General features: G+C 41.5%; 1 protein-coding gene across 1 annotated transcript in view; it reads right to left on the bottom strand.

The window, feature by feature from the left end:
* The window catches only part of setbp1 (SET binding protein 1), a 53,314-nt gene that overhangs the window by 19,404 nt on the left and 11,388 nt on the right, over positions 1 to 22,522 (bottom strand). Inside the window, exon 2 of the mRNA XM_077561843.1 lies at positions 21,522 to 22,089. Coding sequence (XP_077417969.1) covers positions 21,522 to 21,947 — 426 coding nt within the window. The 5' untranslated portion in view covers positions 21,948 to 22,089. The remainder of the gene's footprint in view (positions 1 to 21,521; positions 22,090 to 22,522) is intronic.

Raw genomic sequence — 22,522 nt, 5'->3', positions numbered from 1 at the left:
TGTTGTATTTTTGACCAAAAATCATTATCAATCGTCTACTAAAGATAAACGTCATGTCATTGCCGCACGTAACTACAGTAGCACATATTTTGCCTTCTGATGATGTACAGATGAGCGTGCACATATCCGATTTATACCCACATATCATCAAAAGAGGCCCAGGTCGGACACGGTTGACCCTCGGGCAGATTATTTCCACAGTGAAAAATGTTTTGAAGCTCAACCTCACAAGTTTCAGCCTGCTTTAAATCCACATCTCGTTCACCTTCAACCACTTCAAACTGGGAATGAAAAGGTTTGACACGCTGTGTTGTACAACAATACAGCGCTTAACGTGTCATGGCCGCATAATCAGCGTCTGCCAGAAGATGAGAAACGGAGCAGCGGACGGCCTTTTGTGGTTTAGCCCGTTATTAACAGACTCAGTATGACGCAACCAAACAGTGCTCTGCCGCGCTGCAGGGAGATGTAACCTAACCACAGGCCAGCCTCTCAGCATGTACACATTGGCACGCAAGCGCACGCGTACCAGAGACACACACTGTCAACACTTTTACGCTTTCCTTTGCGCGATCGCTTACAAACACGGAAATGTGCACAGCCAGGGCACCAATTTTAATCAAGATGCTGCAGCATCTCGCCAGATAATTAGCTTCTCGCAGACAGCTCTGAATATATAATATAGTCATCACAAAGTACTTACTGGAAGAAAAAGTGCTTGTTTTCTATAGTTGAGCTTGCCAATGTCTGCTTTTTACCCTCATTTCTCTCGCCCTCAGTCAGGCAGTGACACCCGGGGTTTGTCCTCGCATGCTTGCTTGCAAGAGGCGGTTTATTATGGCTCGTTCTCATGAGCATGAGAAACCTGATTAACGCAACGTGCGAGCTTGAGAACGCGCACGCACGCAAACGCTGAGCAGCATGAATGATTAATAATGCCAGAGTGTTTGGGGCGCACGTACACATTCCGCTCGTGGTGCGACTGGATGCCCGGGTGCGAGTACACGGAGTCCAAATTCAATCTAAGTGTTGGAACATGAGGCTTATTCCTTTTATTTTTGCTGTTGATACTTTTTTGTTGCTGCTGTCATCATGTGTTATGACCTTAGTGAAGATCAATGAGCTTATCCCAAGATGGTTTATAATATATATGTTTATAGATTTTTCACTATAGTAGTTTTTAGTTTGTTGACTTAAAAAAAATTTTTTTGTTTATTATTCAAAAATAGGGATCCCCATTATTTAGAGATAGACCGATATGTTTGTTTTTTTTCAGGGCCGATACAGATGCCGATTATTGGTAGTCAAGGAGGCCGATAACCGATATTTGAAGCCGATATTCATTTTCAGTAAAAGGGGTGGGGGAAATATTGGCGTCAATTTTATTTTATTTTTTAATACAAATGGCAATCTTGACTCGGTTCGAATGTCTTAAAACAAGTTTATTGAAAAATGTTCAGACATTTCAAAATGTCGTGTTTTTTTTTATAATCTTAGACATTTGACATCCTTTGAAATTTCGAACAAAACGTTCAAGGAGCTCCCAAGGTGATCAGCACATCTTAAAGTAAATGGAAACTTAAGCAAGTAAATACTATAGTTTTCTACAATAAATATTTTTTTCCCCCAAATTTAAAAATACCTCAAATCTTAAATTTTCACATTTCTTTGTTTTAATGTCAAACAAAACCAAATGATCTACTACAGTCTGACTCACGAATGCTAATTAGCGCGCTACTCGCGGCACTTTTATCACTCAAAAGAAAGTCTCCACGCTGCAAAAAAACAACTTTTATTGGCATAACTTGATGGTGACTTTTTCCTTCTACTCTCTAATGTGGCTACAACTTAACAGTGTGTCAGACCGCGTGGAACCACACTGCCCCTAAGAGGCCAAATTGGGTACAACATGAACAGCGCTCCCAATAAAAGGCACACACAAAGGGAAGACAGTATAAAATTATTTCAATAAAATCGATTTTGGGACATTTAAAATTGATTCTGAATCGTACTAAATGAGAATCGCGATTGTTATGAGAATCGATTTTTTGGCACACACTAATATTTAGAGGAATGTTCAATACCACTTTTTTCTTTCTGACCGATACCAGTATAAGTACACAACTCTCGTGGTCACCAATACCAAGTACCGATACCACTAGTTCTTTTGATACATAAAATTTCAAAAGAAAGATCGATATATATGTCACAATATCTCATTTTCCCTAAAACTGCACGAAATGAATGTCAATTTTCTATTCTTTCAAATTCAAATTTCTAGTTTCTGATCATAAAACAACCACAAGTGTACCAATATCAGCCATCATCGCGAATATGAAATAAGGCCGGTATCGGCCTCATATCTACAAGTGCCCATCCCTATTTTTCTTTTTTTTTCAATTTTAGTTTTAGTTATTTTGTTTGTTTTCATTCATTATAATAACGTTGGTGTCCCAAGCAAGCCCAACCATAACATCACTTTGAGTCTTGTCTGTGTTTTAAAAAATGAGCTCGTATGTGGACGGTCAGAACTGATTTCCAAACATGGTCATCTTTATCTCATTTTTTCATAAAATGTTGTCACTGAATCTTTTTCGGCCCATTGCTGTATTCTTCTGTCAAGAGTAACTTTTGATATTTGACTCCTGCTCTCTGGAGGTTGTTGCTGATGTCACTAACAGTTGTTTTTAAGACTTCTTCACAGTTTCTTCACAATGTTTGTGTCGTCAGCTGCTGCTGTTTTCCTTGCTCTGGTCATTTGATGGCTGTTACTTAGGAAAACAGTGGATTTCTTTATCCTCCAAATGCTTGCATTGGCTGTGGGCAATGTTTGTCTAAAGGCTCTAATTGATTTTCCATCCTCTTTCACACGCAGACAGCGTTCTGGTTTTAACGTTAGTTACATGTTGAACTAATTGTAGTTGTCACATAAAATGGTCATAAAATGTCGATCTCTTGTCTCATATGCATCGTTTGATGTCATGCTCAATCCGCAGCAAAAATAAAGGAATCGGCCTCACAGTTTTGATACTTTTGATTGGGAGTGTAGATGCTGGGGGTTCATTCATCTGATCCATAACCCCCCCCCCCCAATTCTCATTTTACTTACTGCCGCAGGTTAACTCTTTGACTGCCAGACGTTTTCAGAAACGGGTTGTCGCCAGTGCCAGCCGATTTAAGCATTTTGACTGATCTTTCAAGGTCCACAGAAAATGTTGTGTTTGGACTAGGGAAACACACATACTACCAAATGAAAGATTGGACTCTCATCTTTCATCAGAAAAAAAAAAGTTTGTTTCTGCCTTATTCCGTTCTTCAGTAATCAACAATAGAAAATGGTTAGTTTCACCGAAATGATGTTTTGAAACAAAAAGCGGAGAAAAAGAGCTTTTTTTATTTCATGCACTCTAGTGAATTCTACACTTCTTTTTGTCCATGAATGATGCCACAAACACCTAAATAGTGCTTTACTTCTGTAATACACCACCACCAACAATGAAAAAGTGTTTTTAGATTGCAAAATACGTTTATTTCCATTCAACAGTGTAACAATTTGACAAAACAATTTCGCAAACTATTTACAAATGTGTGCAACTGTGGTACTATTTACAATTATGTGGATGTTTCAAATACAGTTTTTCTTTTTGTAACACTCCCCTGCGTGCAAGGAGAGGGAGCAGGATTTGCACAACAGATACGTTTCACTTCGATTGTCCGTTTCGCGTGCAGACGTTACACTTTCTTGACGGCCTTTTTTTCCGGGGAATAGCAAGTAGCAGACTGTACACACTTCCTCCGATGAATATGCATTGGACTCGGGGTACTCTTCATCGTCCGATTGAACGTCCGCCTGAGCGTGCTCGGTTGTGCTCCGCGTTTTCCGGTGTTAGCATCGCTAGCCCGTGAACCTTTATGACGTCGTCATAGCCGCCGCGTCAGCGCTTCCAACTTCGGCGTCAACCTCGGAGTCACCATCATCATCATCGATGATGATCATCGTCGTCATCAATGTGCTCTTTAGCGTTGGTCGATGCCTTTCGTCTTTGAAAAAAATTCCCAAGTGTGAGCTGCCGGTCGCCATTGTTCGCTTCCTCAGCCATCTAGCTCCGCCTCACGTCTTCTACTGCCGCGTCAACGCTTCCAACCTCGGAGTCACCATCATCATCATCGATGATGATCATCGTCATCATCAATGTGCTCTTTAGCGTTGGTCGATGCATTTCGTCTTTGAAAAAAACTGCTCGAGCGTGAGCTGCTTGCAACCGGTCGCCATGTTCTCTTCCCTTCCCCAGCCAATGTCCCCTCTAGCTCCGCCTTACGTCTTCTACTGACGCCTACCCAATCTTGTCAAAAGAGAGTCATTGCTGCCATCTAGGGGCCAAAAATAGCCATTAGGCTAACTAGATCTGCTTGAAACTTTCACCACAGCTGGCCAAGGCTTTCCTCCACCCGTTTCCCCCCCAAAAAAAAATAAAAAATTGGAGAACGTTTTTTAACGTCCTTGGCGGCCCTCAGTAGGTTTTTACTAAACGTCATTTAACGTTTTTGGCAGTCAAAGAGTTAATGTAGGCCGAGCGATACAGACAAGGCAATAAGACGGCCTTGGTTAGAAAGACACACCAACATAAACATGCTAACAAAATGGATTCTCCCCACTAACCGCAAAGTGGCCACAGACCGATAATAAAGACAACACGTATAGATCGTATTCTTACCAGTGAGAGGAGAGAAAAATACAAGAAAGAAAACAACCCCCCCTTTTTTTTTCCAGTTGAGGTAGATTTATTGGCACCAGTTCAGCTTTTTGTTCACAGCTTCCTCGCCTCTACCCTTTTCCTCTATGCCACAAACAATCCATGATTCCAGAGAAAACACACTCTCATAGTCACACAAATAACTATGAATAGTTTTGTGAGTCTGGCGGCTGCGAGGGCTGTTGCCATGTGAGCAATCCTCTGCCGTGTATGTGAAATGATGAAATGAATGGAAATGTCATTGTATGGCAGGCCAAGCTGTAATGTCACAGTGTCGGTTTGTTCGGAAGGTTCTGCGGATCGATTGCGGTGCATCCTCTGCTTATGTACAGTGAAAGGCTTGGATGTTCACGGTTCAGCATTCGGGAATTCGGCAATTCAAAAATTTTAGGGGGTGGGGGGGTCGCTAGCTTTCGGCGTTCAATGAAAAACTCACCTATTTGCTGTTTTTGTGCTCAGGGTAAAGAAATAAAAGTACTACTGTGGTACTATCTTGCGTCATCTTGGTGTCAAGGAATTATGTTGGAATGAGTTGAGGACTTTCATTTAGAAAATACTGTACATGTATTGCTTTGCTGTGATTTTACAAGATCAAATAAATGTTCTGGGGGTGTCAGTTTGCAGCAGGGCTCGTTCCCTGACCCTCGTGAAGAGCTGCGGTTTAAGGGAGTTATGTGATGTAGCTTTTTATTGCCTTTTTTTTGTGTGCATCCTCCTGTCTATGGATGACCCAAAAACCTAAAATAAATAAATAAAAGTGAAAATACAATTTTTTTATTTATAAAAATAAATAAATAAATGTTATTTCTTTTTATAAATGAAAGTGCAAATTAAATGTATTTATTCATTTATTTAAGATTTTTTTTTGTATTTTTACTTTTATTTATTTATTTATTTTTTGGGCATTTTTGGTCATCCATACTGTCTGTTATGAATGTCCACCAACAATATATTTCTTTTGACAGGTAAGGTTTACTCTACTTTTCCATGTTGGGAATGCATTTCAGAAAAATGGCATGTGGCTGTTGGCTATATGTTGTTGTTTTTTTAAAGGTGACTGGGGAAACAAACAAAGTTTGCATTGTAACAAAGTGGACACTGTGGAGTATAACAATGTGGCAATCAGCAATAAAGCACAGCTACAAAGTAGCTAATGTTCATATATGTGAATTAGCAAGCAGCAGCGGTTTACATCATCCGTATATTAAGTTAACATGGTATTAGAAACGGTAACCTGGAAAAGTGAACATTGTCCTATAGCAAGTAGAGTGACGTCAAGCCAAGAGGACGTCGATCTCACCCTTGTCTCGGTTCTTTGCACTTTTTGTTCCTTTGAATTCTCCTTTCATCTTTTAAGGTCCTTAATCAGGGTCATTCATTTATTGTGTTTAAGCCTTGGCAGAGGTCTGCCCTCTCGGCATGCTCTTGTTTTGAAATGTGCCTTGTGAGGTAACTGCGATACCTCTGACCTCCACCAGGGGGCAGCGATTTAGACGACCGCGCAGCAAATCGCAGGCGTGACTCGTGAGAGGTTTCAACCACTTCCACACTGCTCATTCTCTGCCAGCTTGACCTAATATGTATTTACTATACTGCTGAGGCCACACCTAAAGCAAGCCTATTTGATGTGATCTTGCATTACACACACACTCCCCGGAGGCTTTCGGCCCTGTGTTGAGGGGTTAAAGGTCATCCTCCTCAGCTAGGTCAACAACCTTTTTCCTCGCGCGTCTTCCTCCGGGTCAGCGCTGCAATAACATGCGCTGGTCTCGCAAAGGCGCTTTACCACCCAACTGGTGAAGGCAGATATGGAAGTGTGCAAATTCCCTCCCACTGGTGATGTAACCATCAGAGCGCAGTGGAGGAGGTCATGGATAATAAGTGACTAAGAGCTGCAATCACCCGAGTGAGAGGTGATGAGTCGCTTGAGTCAGCAGAGAGTCTCTTGACAAACGTGAAGGAAACACAGCAGGTAAACGCGGCTGTGGATGTTGAAAATAAAAGGGGGTTGCAATCCCCTCACCTCCATTTTGTTATGTGGCAAGCCTTTCCACTCCTGTCGAAACTCACAAGTAGAACTTTTGCCTCACACGGAGCAACCCTGGCTGCACTAGTGCATACTGGGAAAGAACACCCTAGTACACGGGCACACCCAGATCTCACAACGAGGCACACACATTGCACACGTATACACAGGGGCAAGCCACACACACACACACACACACACAAAAACACGCTGCCCTTCAAATAGTTTTTCGCAGCCCTTTATTTGGCAGCGTGCCCGGTGGTTAGAGTGTTTCATTTTTCTCTGTGTATGGAACTGGGCAGCTGTCCAGACAGACACACAAAGAGGAGAAGAGAGGGAGAGAGGGGGGGCAGAAAAAGAGAGAGAAAGGGGTGGGGGTTAGTGAAAGAATGAGAGCAGCAGTAAGGGAGGGAGGAAAAGGACCAGCAGAAAAACAAGAAGTGAGTTTGCCTCAACATTTGCAATTTGTTCCCTCTGACACCTTATCATGATAATATCCATTTTCCTCCCATCCATACACTGCCCTAGTGCCCCCACCCCCCTCCCCCCCTCACACACACCCCTCGTCTCATCCCTTCTTTCCTTACCCGCTTTTCTCCTTTCGGGACCTGACCACTCTCCCCCTGTGGGAACTGCCACCACCTCTTCTACCCCCCACCTCTCTCAAGCTCCATTCAGAGTGTTGTTTCTCTGTGATCTGTGTTTCTGACAGCTACACCCACACACACACACACGCACACGCACACGCACACGCACACGCACGCACACACGCACACGCACAACCCCTCTGCAAACAAACACCATGAATTCTAACACAGCTTTGTATCCGCAGCACTAAAAAAGTGTCTAGAAGAGGGGGAGGGGGGCATTCAAAGAAAAGGAGGGGGAGAGAGAGAGAGAGAGAGAGAGAGAGAGAGAACCGTGTTGATCTTACGGTCACTCTCACCCCCCCCCCCCCCTCGTCCCTGTTTCCCGTTCTCTCGTTCTTCCCACCAGTTCTCCCGGGAATAAAGACTTCCATTCATGCGCCCGAGGAGACCCGCAGTAGGGGAGAGAAAAGAGGGAGGAGGAGGAGGAGGAAAAGAGGTTTTGGGGGAGGGATTGGCGGTGTCAAGGTGGGACACAGCAGATCACTAGGATCAGGGCATAGTGCCATAAAATTGTGAGGATGCGCGTGCACGCATGTTTTGCGCTCTGCCACCGAGACAAAGCTTCACTATCTCCAATCTGGTGACATGTGCGCCAGCCAAAGCATCTTCTGGGAAAGTCGGGTGGGAAAGTTTGGAAAATGGCTCTCCATTCAAAACTCCCAATGTGGCTGTGTTCATCCTGCGGCAGAAAGTACTCGGAGTGTGTTTTGGTGTTTCCTACGGAAGTGTGGCACTGCTAATGTGGAGTAAACATTTTGGACTGAAAAATACATTGGAATGAATTTGCAAACATGTTTGAACATATTTGTAAATACCTTTGACTGTACTTGTAGGCTAAATGCTAAAAATTATTTTAAAAAGACTTTGAAAACGACGTACGTTAATGTTCTTTACTGTTCTTAATTTTTATGATTTACTGTGCATGATTTCCATTCGTCATTTTATTTCCAATAATGTCACGGAGTAATCAATACTTTGTGGCATTATGGGAGAAAATGCTACGTTTTTAGCATTTAGCCTACAAGTACGTTCCAATATACTTGTAGGCTAAATGCTAGAAACATAGCATTTTCTCAGATAATGTGTTTAAAAAAATAAAATTATTTACAAGTATGTTGGAACGAACTTGTAGGCTAATGCTAAAAACTTAGCATTTTCTCACGTATAAAAATATTAGCAGGTACGTTTAAACGTACATGTAGGCTAAATGCAAAAAATTATTTTAAAAAGACTTTGAAATTGACGTACGTTAATGTTCTTTACTTCTTTACTGTTCTTAATTTTTATGATTTACTGTATTATTATATTTACAGTGCATGATTTCTGTTCGTCATTTTATTTCCAATAATGTCACAGAGTAATCAATACTCTGTGGCATTATGGGAGAAAATGCTACGTTTTTAGCATTTAGCCTACAAGTACGTTCCAATATACTTGTAGGCTAAATGCTAGAAACATAGCATTTTCTCAGATAATGCGTTTAAAAAAATAAAATTATTTACAAGTATGTTGGAACGAACTTGTAGGCTAATGCTAAAAACTTAGCATTTTCTCACATATAAAAATATTAGCAGGTACGTTTAAACGTACATGTAGGCTAAATGCTAAAAATTATTTTAAAAAGACTTTGAAATTGACGTACGTTAATGTTCTTTACTTCTTTACTGTTCTTAATTTTTATGATTTACTGTATTATTATATTTACAATGCATGATTTCTGTTCATCATTTTATTTCCAATAATGTCACGGAGTAATCGATACTTTGTGGCATTATGGGAGAAAATGCTACGTTTTTAGCATTTAGCCTACAAGTACGTTCGAATAGACTTGTAGGCTAAATGCTAGAAACATAGCATTTTCTCAGATAATGTGTTTAAAAAAATAAAATTATTTACAAGTATGTTGGAACGAACTTGTAGGCTAATGCTAAAAACTTAGCATTTTCTCACGTATAAAAATATTAGCAGGTACGTTTAAACGTACATGGAGGCTAAATGCTAAAAATTATTTTAAAAAGACTTTGAAATTGATGTACGTTAATGTTCTTTACTTCTTTACTGTTCTTAATTTTTAGGATTTACTGTATTATTATATTTACAGTGCATGATTTCTGTTCGTCATTTTATTTCCAATAATGTCACGGAGTAATCGATACTTTGTGGCATTATGGGAGAAAATGCTACGTTTTTAGCATTTAGCCTACAAGTACGTTCGAATAGACTTGTAGGCTAAATGCTAGAAACATAGCATTTTCTCAGATAATGTGTTTAAAAAAATAAAATTATTTACAAGTATGTTGGAACGAACTTGTAGGCTAATGCTAAAAACTTAGCATTTTCTCACGTATAAAAATATTAGCAGGTGCGTTTAAACGTACATGGAGGCTAAATGCTAAAAATTATTTTAAAAAGACTTTGAAATTGATGTACGTTAATGTTCTTTACTTCTTTACTGTTCTTAATTTTTAGGATTTACTGTATTATTATATTTACAGTGCATGATTTCTGTTCGTCATTTTATTTCCAATAATGTCACGGAGTAATCAATACTTTGTGGCATTATGGGAGAAAATGCTACGTTTTTAGCATTTAGCCTACAAGTATGTTTGAATATACCTGTAGGCTAAATGCTAGAAACATAGCATTTTCTCAGATAATATGTTTAAAAAATAAAATTATTTACAAGTATGTTGGAACGAACTTGTAGGCTAATGCTAAAAACATTTTCTCCCATAATGCCATCGGGTATTGACTTAAATAAATGTTTTTTTTGTTTTTCAAGCATTAGGCCTACATTACATAATGCATTCGAAATTGAATAAAGTAGATATTATTTAAAAAATGACATAATTTATTATGTCTGTACTACATGATTTCCGGTCTGAATTTGTTTTCATCTTTAAATGTATTTGCAGATAAGCTTAAACATATTTTCAAGTACGGTCAAACATATTCGATCATACTTGCAAATACATTTCAACGGATTGTCCCTTAGCTCGCTGCAATTCCGAAGCCAGATTTAACGCACAGCAGGGGGTCCGCAATTAAAATATACCCTCCCACATTTAAAGCAGAAAATACCGCACATTGAAGTGCTCCTAAATATAGAAACAAAAGCACCCGAGTCTTCTTGTCACACTGAAATGAGTCAATCAGAAGAAAAGCCTGTGATTGGCAGAAGTGCGGCATGTCATTAAGGCCCAACTGGAGGTTGTCTCGTGCGCTGTAATCACACACACATTTACATGCTACACAAAGTATACATCTAATCCCTGCTATTAGCTTTAATGGCGTGTGTGCAGGCACACGCATGTGGGGTTTGTGAATAGCGCAACAATGGATAGCGATTTACTTCTTTCATAGTCAATGCTGACATCCAGTATAGAGAATTATTCATGCACTTGTTCATCCCAAAGGATAAGTAGACATGCAGTGCCACTCACACACAAGCACTCACTCCTGTTGAAGCGTAATCAATGCATGTGTTTGGGGAAGTGAACTGAAAGAATTTCACACGCAAAGAAACCGCACACCCAATCAGATGACTTTTGTATGTACAAACGGAAACAATTAAAGAGCCAGTGAGCTGCCCTAAATCCTAAAGGATGACTTCCTGTGTGGAATGATGGGTAATTCAGGACAGAAGCTGTGGCGAGATTAAGTACTTCCTCTCTGACAAACAGGGGTCTCCAAGGCGAAGCTGACCTGACTGATTACTTATTCTCATGCAATGCATCATTGTCTTGTTAGGGACACTTCTATTTGAAAATTTGGAGAAAAAATAAAAATATATAAATATATAGCCTGGGGAGAGTCAGTTGCGGAATAGGCACATCAGCAACCACAAGACCACTGAGAAAAAGTCAACAAATGTTTCGTGTTAGCTTTTTTTTAATTTGAAATGCATACGTACACATATATCTCCACTCGAATGGATTCACATTTGACTCTTTTCCAGGAGAAAAAATGAAAACATGTTTAGTGATAGACCAAGGACAAATACCGATTATTAGTAGTCAAGGAAACGATAACCGATATTTCAAGCTGAAATTAATTTGCACAAAAAAATAAAATAAAAAATAATAATACATTTTTTTTTTTTTTTCATTTTAAACTTATAAAGAATTGACAGTTTTGTTTAAAAGCTTCCAGAGTTATCAGCATGTGTTAAGTTAAATTAAAAACTAAGCAAGAAATCAGTTCCCTTAAGTTTTCTACTGTAAATAGTTTTCCAAAATTTCAACATAATTTCTTAATTGTAATCTTTTTTTTCTTCTTACATTTTTAAAAATAAAACATTGTAGGGAGTTCCCACTGTCAACCTCATTTTTTTTATAAAATGGAATTTTTTGTAAAAAATCCATGAAATGAAAAGTTCCCTGAATCTCACTGAGCGACAAATGCATGCGAATATAGCAAATTTGGGGTTTTTGTCAGGTTTTGTAAAAGGTTTCAGAAGATCTTGTCTGAAATTGTCTGAATATGTTGTCTGTGAACACCTTACAAATCCTAAAGGAAACCCTAAATCCGCAAACATTCATCGCTCAGTGAGATATGCCAGCTTTATCAGCCTTCAGATTTGTAAAAAGGCCGATGCCGATATTTGTAAAATGCCAAATATCGCCACCCATAATCGGCCCGAACGATAATCGGCCTATCCCAACAAATCCTCACATTCACTTATTTGCAAACGTATTCTATTGAATTGAAAAGTACAGTGGCAGCTGTACTGAATGCTGGTGGTTGCCTGGCGCTGTTTGAACTTCTAAAACATCAAAAAGTTGTACTTTTTAGTTTAAAATTGCTTACTTAAACCAGGATACTCTACATTGTAGCCAAATGTAGATTCCAAATCGAACTTTCCATTAAATAGAGAGTAAACACTACAGTATTTTACCATAACTTAATAATTTGTGTCAGTACTGAGCCGTGCTATTGACAGAATCTTGGGATAATGATAGTAGTGTAGCATAACAATGTCACACTTCAAATCAGAGCAGTCTCCGTGCTGTTATTACATCGTCTAATATAGTCTCAGAATTCAGAATCTGGAGTAAGACTAGTGATGGCTGCTTCAGACTGAAAAGTTACATTTACTTATGTCTGAAGTTTCTCTTAAGTGACTTGAAGTGTTTTATAATAACCACCCCCCTAAATATCTGTCGATGTCGAGCTTACATGGCCGACACTGGCAGAGCTCAAGATGTGCTATGCTGAATTAAGAAGAGCTATAATTGATTATGTCAAGGATAATTCCGCTCTGAACAGTCCTTAGATGATCCCCGGCTTGTCAGTGGGAATGGCAGCGGGTTCGAGAGCCAATGTAATGACATCCACTGTGACAGGGAGAATGGGCAAAGTGAGACACAATAGTCTTAACCAATCACACTGCCTGCCTCCCCTCAGGCCCCTTCGCACAAACAATAAACGGCTTTGTGTGGGACTGCACTCCACTTGCTTTTCCACACACACACTTTCCAACACACTCAGCAGAGATCACAGCATCATAGAACATTTCAACTCGCATCTCAAGCAACATCTGCGCATTTACACACACATTTCAGCATGTGCACTTTGCTAACGACGTTTACCTCCGGGGCTGGGCACATGACTGCAGCTGCCCCCTCGTTCCCTCCTTTAGAACGGCTCCCCGCCTTGTTGTAGGTGAGAGGTCACATGGAGTGACATTCCTCTCAGTCTGAGAGCGAGCGAGTATTACAGCGAAGCCCGGGGAAATAGAGAGAGGGCCAAAAACTCAAGGGGCCAAAAAAGCCAACAGAGCAAAGCAGGTAAACGATGAGGAGCACGGGGGATTTGTGAATGCGTGTGAGCTGAAACGGACCACTAAACCGAAGACTGGTGGCTCTTCCCTGCCTCATAGAAACAGCTGTTTGTTTAGTCTGAGCAGCCTCAAGGGACAAACACGCAGACGGAAGGACCGACAGACACAATTACAATCATTTATTCATGTCCAAATTCATCCTTAGGAGACAACTGGCATAAATAAACAGTGAGACTACAGAGGGATTACTTTACAAAGTCGTGTAGTAAAGCAGCAGGAAACTGAGAGGGAGGATTGACTCATAAATATCAATTCTACTTGTTCGGTCATATACTGTCAGATACTTTGTGTTTTTGTTTAGCAGGATTACACAGGGCGTATAGAATGGGGTTCCACAGAACTCTGCGTGAGGCATGAGCACAGGACAAGATTGGGGAATAAAAAAAACAATGGAATTTTCTATCTAGCTAGCTAGCTAGCTGGCTGGCTGGCTACAGTAATGTAGATAACTTGCTCCTAAATCTATTATCATAAGTTGAAATAATCACTTGCGTGCAACACTATACGACAAGAAACCAGATTTGGCAACTTAAATACCTTGTATAATAAAGAATTTTGCTTCTAAATTAGGCCTATACTTGCTTCATGATAATTACTGTTAATGTGCAAAGATTGACAACTATGTAGTCCTCAAATGGGGAAGCATAACAATAAACAGTTTTTATTGTTTCGCTTTTACTTATTTTTTGGTGTAAGGCTAAAAACCCCTGTTTCACTTCCTCCCCTGTTTTATAAGAAATTGAGCGCCTTTGTTCACCTAAGCGGTGCAGGAGCAATGTTAGCTAGCTAGCTAGCTAGCTAGCTATGCATACACCCCAAATATATTCCTTTCAAACAGTCTGTTGGTTTGGCTGCTTCGGAGCATATTATTGTCAGTTGTAATTGCCCACGTGTCCAGCAGAGAAAGTTAGCATAGCTAGGAGGGGGAGTTTTTGTGTGCGTGTGTTTTTTTTAAGTGCGACTTGACAGCCAGCGTGTGGACTGGAGCTTCAGGCTGGCCTCGTCAATTTAGAATGCCTCATTGTCATGGTATGGAAAAGCCCCGGGACGACCTGGTGGAATATATTCCAGCCACCAGAGGCTTTAAGAAGATATATTTTCACAGCTCAAACATTTCGTTGAAGAAAATGCTAGAAAAATATCATGCATTTTTCCAGATTGTATCAGGGGGATTTGATTGACAGTTGAGTGGGGCATTTGACGAACACACCCCTCAGTGTTCGAGAGGCGAGAGAAGTGCTTGACTTGGAACCTCAATTTATGAACTTGGTGATTTTTTTTTTTTTATCATTCAAATTAGACTGTTGTTAATAACACTCTTCTCTGTAGCATGTCACATTTGGTAGACATACAGCATTTATTTTCACTTGACTTCAAATGAAAACTATAATTATGTGAAAGCATTAGACACTCTCTGAGGGACCATTTATTAATTTTAAATGGAAATGGATTAAAAACTGATTCTGGATGCTTGTTTACAGGAGAGTGTTTTGGAGAGCAAAAACACAACTTTTATATCTATCTATCTATCATTATCAGAGTTTATATAATCATTTAAATGCAAAATTTATAGGGAAAGGAACCATATTCAGCAACTTCAACTTAAGTCAATGGGGCTTTTGATTTAACATCATCTAATGTATTGACCACAGATGGGCCGTATAATGTTACCAAGATTGCTTTGGCCGACACATTGCGAATGTATTCTCATGGTTTCACGTTAACCCCGCCAACCAGCATACACGCACACACACACACACACACACCTTCTGACAGGCACGTCCCAGGCAGCTGATGGGCCCATCAGATTTCACTGACAAACACACTTACGTTTCAAGTGAGACATAGTGAAAGTCAATACTGCACCTGACTCTCCATCAGCCCTCACCCATACCCGTCTAAATCCTTAATGGCCTGTCTCTCCGAACCACTAAATACACTAGGCCATGATATGCACACACACACACACACGCGCGCATGGTTGCGTAATGAGGCTTTGACTAAGCAAAGTGTTAAAACTTCCCATTTTTACCCTAAAATTATCTTCACTGAAGTTGTTGACATTAATTGTTGCATATTAGTCAACTCTTCACTATAGAATAACGATTGAGCTGGACTGCTTATTATGGTCTGCCTACATCTGCCAACAACGACCTGCCGAGACTGGACACAATGGCGAATGAATGAGGCTTGACCTCAAGGATTCATAGAGAAGACGGTTTGTGTGTGTGTGTGTCTGATTGAGAAATTAGCTACAGTCCCAACCAAATGGTCAGCACACACACACACACACACACACGAAAAAAACAAATCCAGCCCCGAGGGAAAGAAAGCAAAGGCCAGACTCCAGTTGTCTCAACCCTGACCCACTCGCACAAACAAACACACATTCACAAATGTGGAATCCAGCTATCACCTCCACTTTTCAATGCCCATTAGGGTCACAGTTCACCTCGTCTTCAGCATTCCTTTGTGTCTCCCGATGTGTGTGCGTGTGACCTTGCCGAGTCATTCATGTAAACCCGCAAGCAGCGAGATCACAACAGAGCTGATTAGCTTGCTTAGCTTCATGAAGACTGTGGGAGAGACTGGTGAACAGAATGTGTTTTGTCTGGACGCTTCTTCGGGCTTGAGAGTCGGCCAAAAGCAGATCAGAGGTTTGACATGAGGTGTGTGTGTGCGTGTGTGTTTCAAGTGTGTGTGGGGTGTGTATGGGGGTCAGGCACAGATGGACAGCTGGTGTTTCAGCGGTGCTAAATCACTTACCCCTCCCCAGCTTGTGCGCACACACTAACACAAACACACACACACCCGATACATAGATCCCTTCCCCCTTTGAGCGTCGAGAAACGCCCCTTTAAACATTCCCAGCTCTTGCTTTCTCAAAGAGTCCAAACGGACACAATAAAAAGGTCGGCCATTTTCCCCAGGATGACACCAGACACCCAAAAAATGTGAGCGTGTGGTCAGGCCGTATTAGAGGCGATCATTTTCATGAGCATAAACATTCATAAATCACTCGCCAGTTGCTGGTTGATTCACAGCAAAACGCAAAACACACACACACATACGGCCATTTTATGAGCTCATCAAGTCCCTCAGGTCACCAACCGCCATCTCGGCCAGGGATAAAGAGCTGACATCAAAAGGCTAAGGCGCACACTCGCACTGGCCGCAGCCACCGTGCGCTGCATTCATTTCCTTGTGAATGCACTTGACGAACACATAATAATCCCAAACACTGCTGGGAAGACCACCAAGCCGCCACACACACACATAGCCAGGGGGACCACCTAGCAGAGGGGGCTGTCAGGACAAGATAAGTGCGCGTCTATCATCATGTACACTTTGGATACACACACACATGAATGTACAACCATAACAACAACACACTGACTAGGCTGCACTCCTGGAAAAAAAAAAAAAGAAGAAGAAAAAAAAGCTCTGGCTTATCTCGCTCCCCAGATAGTGAAATGGATTAAGAGCCACATTTGGTGCATCCTGAGAACCGGACAGATAACCAGGAAAAGCGACTGCAATCTGGCCTCAACATGGCGTGTGTGCGGGCATGTGTGTCTGGAAGACTGATGCAGTGGTTGACCCGAGACCCGATCGGTTAGAACGCACGCATTCATCTTGAAAACACACACAGCATGGCCAGACAAAGAGCCGTGTGTGAGAGGACGTCCAGCATGTGTGTGATGTCAGCTGGAGACAGAGAAGGGAAGAGCATCATATCCCATTTATGCGTGTGTGTGGGTTTGTCCCCTGACACCAGGCGTCTGCACGTCGTTATAAATGTCCGCCATGAAATATAACGGAAGTCCAGATTTGTTTCCCTCAACCTACCTTTAGTCCTTCGATTGTCTGATGCAGAAATGATTAGTTAGCATTCTATGAATGAACGTGTTATTTTGATTAAAATTAAGCCAACCTTGAATATTTCTTGACAATAATATGTTATATGTAACCTCACTAGTCTAAACATGGTATTCTTATCAATATTTTGATTTTGAGAAGAGTTATGCAGCAAAATCTCAGGGCGGCCATTTTGCCACTTGCTGTCAACTGAAGATGACATCACAGATGCAGAGGGGGTTCAGGCAACGACCAATCACAGCTCACTTGTTTTCTGAAGCTGAGCTGTGATTGGTTGTTACCTGAGACCTGAGCAACCGTGATGTCATTTTCACTCAACAGCAAGTGGCAAAATGACCGCCTTCTGATTTTGATCAAAACTGCTGGATTTTGGTGTTTAACTCACTTTCCACTAACCCAATATTAACCAAAATACCGTATTTGGACTAGTGGGGCTGCATATTATTGTCAAGAAGAGTTTTTGGGGGGTTGACATCCCTTTTAATAAACTAAATCATTTAACCAGTTACTGCCTCCGCAAACTACGGGAAAAATCAAAATCGAATCGAACTGAACTCAAGTTCACGATATAAAATTGAAATTATGCCAACCATATTATACACAATGTGGAATTAAGAAACAAAACCGTTTTTATGCTTTTGTTTTTATTAATAATTTTGTTGCTACATATGCATTAAATAAATATAGGAATACTTTTAATACATTTTACTTTATAAAATTGCATTAAAGCTGAGATTTTTTTTTAATCAATTTAGCTTTACTTCTAGAAAACAAAATAAAATGTGCTGCTATACACAATGTGAATTTAAGAATAAAAACTACTGATTATATAAAAAAAGAAAACCAGTTGCTCATTTGCATGGGAGTATCTAGAGCACAGGTGTCAAAGTCAAGGCCCAGGGGCCACATCTGTCCCGCCACTTCTTTTTATGTGGCTCACCACCATTGACGTTGTGTTTCTTGCTAAAACATCGAAATGGCAAATTGTCTTCACTTTTAAAAACATTGATATGTTGCAAGCAATTTGGCTACCAAATCTCCAAATGTAATAATATTTGACTAAACAGTTTTACTGGCCTCTTATTCCAAATGTAGTTATTCATCATTTTGTTGTGTACAGTAAATGTAATGTGAGTCGATCATATATTTGTTTAAGTTGATTGTGTAATTTATTAGCGTCACCTGTTGCTTTGGCATGATAGCCTGAAACTGTAACTGAACAGTTATACACCTCTTTTTTTTTTAGATTTAAAAAAAATATTTAAAAAATTTAAATACATATACACATGTGGTCATAATCCACTCTTTACGGCTGACAGCTCAAAACGTGTTTTTTTCCCTGCCATTCAGCCACTCAACACGAATATCCTCCTGCTTCTCCCTTTCCCTGTCTATTAGAGTCAAATCTCTATATTAATGTGCATCTATTGTATCCCGCCTCTCCCCCTCTCCTATTCACCGTGCTAGCATACACACATGCACACTCCCCGTGAGAGGGGCCCCTTAACCAGGCTCTCCATATGCCTGACCCCCTCCTCCTCTTTCCAAAGCCCCCTTCTTCTCTCTCCATCCCCTGCTCACACTCTGGCTTCTGCTCTGTTGTTGCTGCCCCATGCTGCCATCTGCTACAAGACAACAGTGAGTGAGAGCGGGAAGAGGAGGAAAGGGAGAGAGCGGCGGAAAAAAAGAGGAGACACGAAGGGAGATAAAGTGGAGAAAGAAGGGACGGATGAAGAGATAGAGAGCGGGAGGATGGAACGTGGACGAGGATACAATAGAAAGCCGAGAGGCTGTCCATCTGCTCCCCCTCCTCAAAGTCCCCCATCCCTCCTGACACACAGCCACACACACCACAAAGAGAGTATTTAACCTCAACACACACACACACACACACACACACACACAAGGAATATGGAAGTGTGTGGGGGGGTGGCGATGGGGTGGGGGGCATGAGGCAGCCCGGGATCTCTCCTTAACCCGTTCCTCTCCACTGAGCCTGCCTGTAATACACCCTTGGGCTGGCAGGTGATGAGGGGTTGGAGGGAAAGCATGTTGAGGAGCAGGGGGGAGGGGGTGGGGGGGGGGCAAAGTGTGAGGGATGAAGTCTTGAAACTGATCTGAATCAACACCATCACATCCTACAAGCCCCTCCCCTCCCTCAATCTCAAACCTCAATTGGGACCAGCTTGAAGCCCCCCGCACCCCCATCCCCTGCCGCACTGTCACTATGACAACCCCTGTCAATCATACAGTTGCAGTCCAAATGGGGGCCGGCGGTGCCAGATTAGGCTTGGCAGCCCAGACGTCTGTGGGCAGGGTTCATGTCCCTCGGCTTTATTCATTGATACAAAAATTGAAACAAACACTATTTGTACATTATTTATACATTTCTGGTCTGACTTTAACAGCATCAGACATTGTCTAGACCCCCATAATTATTATCACAATATTGTGAAGCCATTATTAGGGTAGAGCAAGTGCAAAGATGTGACAACGAAAGGGCAAATCCATGTTTGCGCTCCAAGAATAAAAAAAAAAAAAAAAAAGTTTCTATTCTTTTTTTTTTTTGGTTTGTTTGGGAGCGCAAACATGTAAATATTATCTAGCCCATGATAGGGCGAGAGTGAGGCAACTTCCAAGCCGGGCAAAATATGATTGTTTGTTTGTAAAGTTGAGTAAACAGCCGCCTGTTTGAAGTTTAATGCCGCCAAATAACTTTTTTTTTCTCTTCTGTGAGCAGAGAGGGGAAGGGTGAGCTGTTATGTACAGAAGAGGAGGAGGGAGAGAGCAATACGAAAGACATACCTTGCAAACACGGATGCCTTTTTGCTCTGTTGATTCATGTGTGCACTGTCGTAAGAAAAAAATATAAAATAAATAGTACCAGAAGGTACTAGTTAGTCCCAAGTACAACATGAGGAACTTACGGGTCTGTTCTAAAAATAGCTCACCAGTAAAGGGACACTTTTGCGCACTAAGAATAATTAAAACAGAAGAAGGTTGACATTTATTTACTTATTTATTGATTGATTTAAACTTTTACCATATTACAGGTATATGTTTCTTCTGTACTAATATTTTGTATATTGTTTAAAAATAAAATAGATTATGTTGAATGGAAAAAATTCACCAAATATTTTTTTAATTTAAATATTAATACCATGATATCAGCTATATTTTTCCTCTTGATTCTGTCAGAATCGTATATGGCTGAGTAAAATTATCTGTGGAAAAAAAAATACTTTCACAAAAAAAACATTGCACACGAGGAAAAACAACCAATCAGAAACAGAAGGCGTGAATGATGAGGTGTCAATCACTCTTATGCACTCACAGGCACACTTCAAATAAAAGATTTTTAATTGATTGTGTATTTTGAAAAAAAAAAAAAATCAAAATGATAACAGTTAATGCTATAGTAACAATCCATTACGCCGGCGATTGACAATTCTAAGCTTACGTCACAAGACAAAATGGCACCCTTACTCGGTGAAATGACCTTCTGCGCAAGCATTGGACTTTGGATCGTTGTCATTTGTGAGGATTATTTTGATTTCAAATTGTGATGAAATGGCGTTTGACTATTATAACAATCTGCCTGACAGTCGTGGTGCAACAGAAATTGTTTCCATAAAGTTGGAAGCCTAGAATTTTAGTCTTAGTAAGATGAATTAGTATTCAGGGAGGCTAGACCAACCCCTAATTAAATAGTATGAAGACATTTATCTTCATAATGGTCCTACAAGTGCAAACGTAAGCTGCTTGTAAAAATGTAAGTCATGAAACGCCTCAATCACAAGGTCAATAAATTTAACTTGAGGGCCCACTAGAAGGAAGTACTGTTGACTACATGACACCGTCGCTCCTGCTGAGCCTGTCGAGCTCAGAGCCACTGTGATGGCTGTCAGGTTTGAACACACGCACACACTCCACAGTGTAGGTCAACACACTCGGCAAACACTCGATTCCCCCATGGACCTGTACGTACACGGAGTCACACGCACCAAACACCGGTGCATGTGTAACGGGTGCGAAGGAGTAGGTGGGTGGGGGTGTGGGGGGATGTATAGGAGGGGTCTGCATATGACCACAAATGGAGAGCAGACACCAGCTGTCACTTGCTTGTGTCAGCCCTATTCTCAGCTCCTGTGTGTGTGTCACTGTGATCTCAGCTAGCCATGACTGGTTTCAATTACACAGCAAACTTTGACCCCGTGTAACTAAGCAGGGACAGGAACTACTGAGAGGGAGCTCGGAGCGTGCGAGGCAGGGAGTGGTTCATTCATGTACGGAGGCAAAAAAAAAAAAAAAACGTGAGCTGCATTCTGCTCTTAAGTGCACTAAGCTAATCACGGCGGTGGAAGACTTACCCTTTTTCTGGGCGGTCCTCTGTCTTCATCCTTTTGAGCCCGCCCCGATATGGCCACACCTCCATTTCGCCCCTGCCGCCCCCCTTTGCCCTCTCCAGCCGGAGGTCTGATGGTCATCCTGATCTCCGGTGGACAAATATAGTTCTCAAGACTCTTGGGGGGCTTCTTGGTACGCTTGGTGGTCTGGATCTTCAGCTTTAGACTTCCTTCCTGGAAACTCGCTTCCTTGATGGAAAACTCCTGCTCTTCCAGAAGCCCCTCCCCGTGTTCTTCAAGCCCCTCCCCTTCACTGACGCCACCGTGAATCACATCGTGGCTACGTGCCAAGCCGATACCTCCCGTTCCGTCTTCATTCGGCGCCGCCCCGCCTCCCTGTAACTCCGCCTCTTTGGGTCGGGCCGAGCCAACCAGATCCCTTGGCTCCATCCACTCTCCCGCCAGAGCCAGTCAGGATGGGGGAAGCTGCGAATGAGGAGGATGGAAGTGTGTCGGGCAGCTAGGTTGTTGTCAATCAGCTATTGCGGTTGGCTTGGTTGGCCCACTGACACGCTGGGAAGCCAGGGACAATCTGAAGAGAGAGCAGGTGAAAGATATGATCAGCACAAGAATGACAACTCCCCAATGCTTCCATCCCATCTCAGAACCTTTATTAGCGTTAGCATCCTGTTGTGTGATATGTTTAGAAAAACATACAAACTCGCCACAGAGCTGCACAGGCATGCTGAAATGCTCTAATTTACATTTCCTCCTGAGGAAAAACAAACTTTTTGCCTCACTTGACATCCTCTCCCCCTGCTCTCGTCTTTCATCGCTTCTCGCTAATCTTCCCTCCCTTGCTCCTACCCTCATTTGAGCCTTCCCGCATATGTGAAGCAAAGCTATGCAGACACTAGTGATCAGTGCAAAATAAGACATTCCTCTTCCCTGCTCCAAAACCAGGCTGAAGTTACCCCGAGGACACAAAGGAGGAAAAATGAAAGAAGCTGACTTCTGTTTTTTTT

Source organism: Vanacampus margaritifer, chromosome 3 (genome assembly GCF_051991255.1).
Source record: "Vanacampus margaritifer isolate UIUO_Vmar chromosome 3, RoL_Vmar_1.0, whole genome shotgun sequence".
Classification (NCBI taxonomy): Eukaryota; Metazoa; Chordata; class Actinopteri; order Syngnathiformes; family Syngnathidae; genus Vanacampus; species Vanacampus margaritifer.
This window is presented reverse-complemented; position numbering and strand designations above follow the sequence as displayed.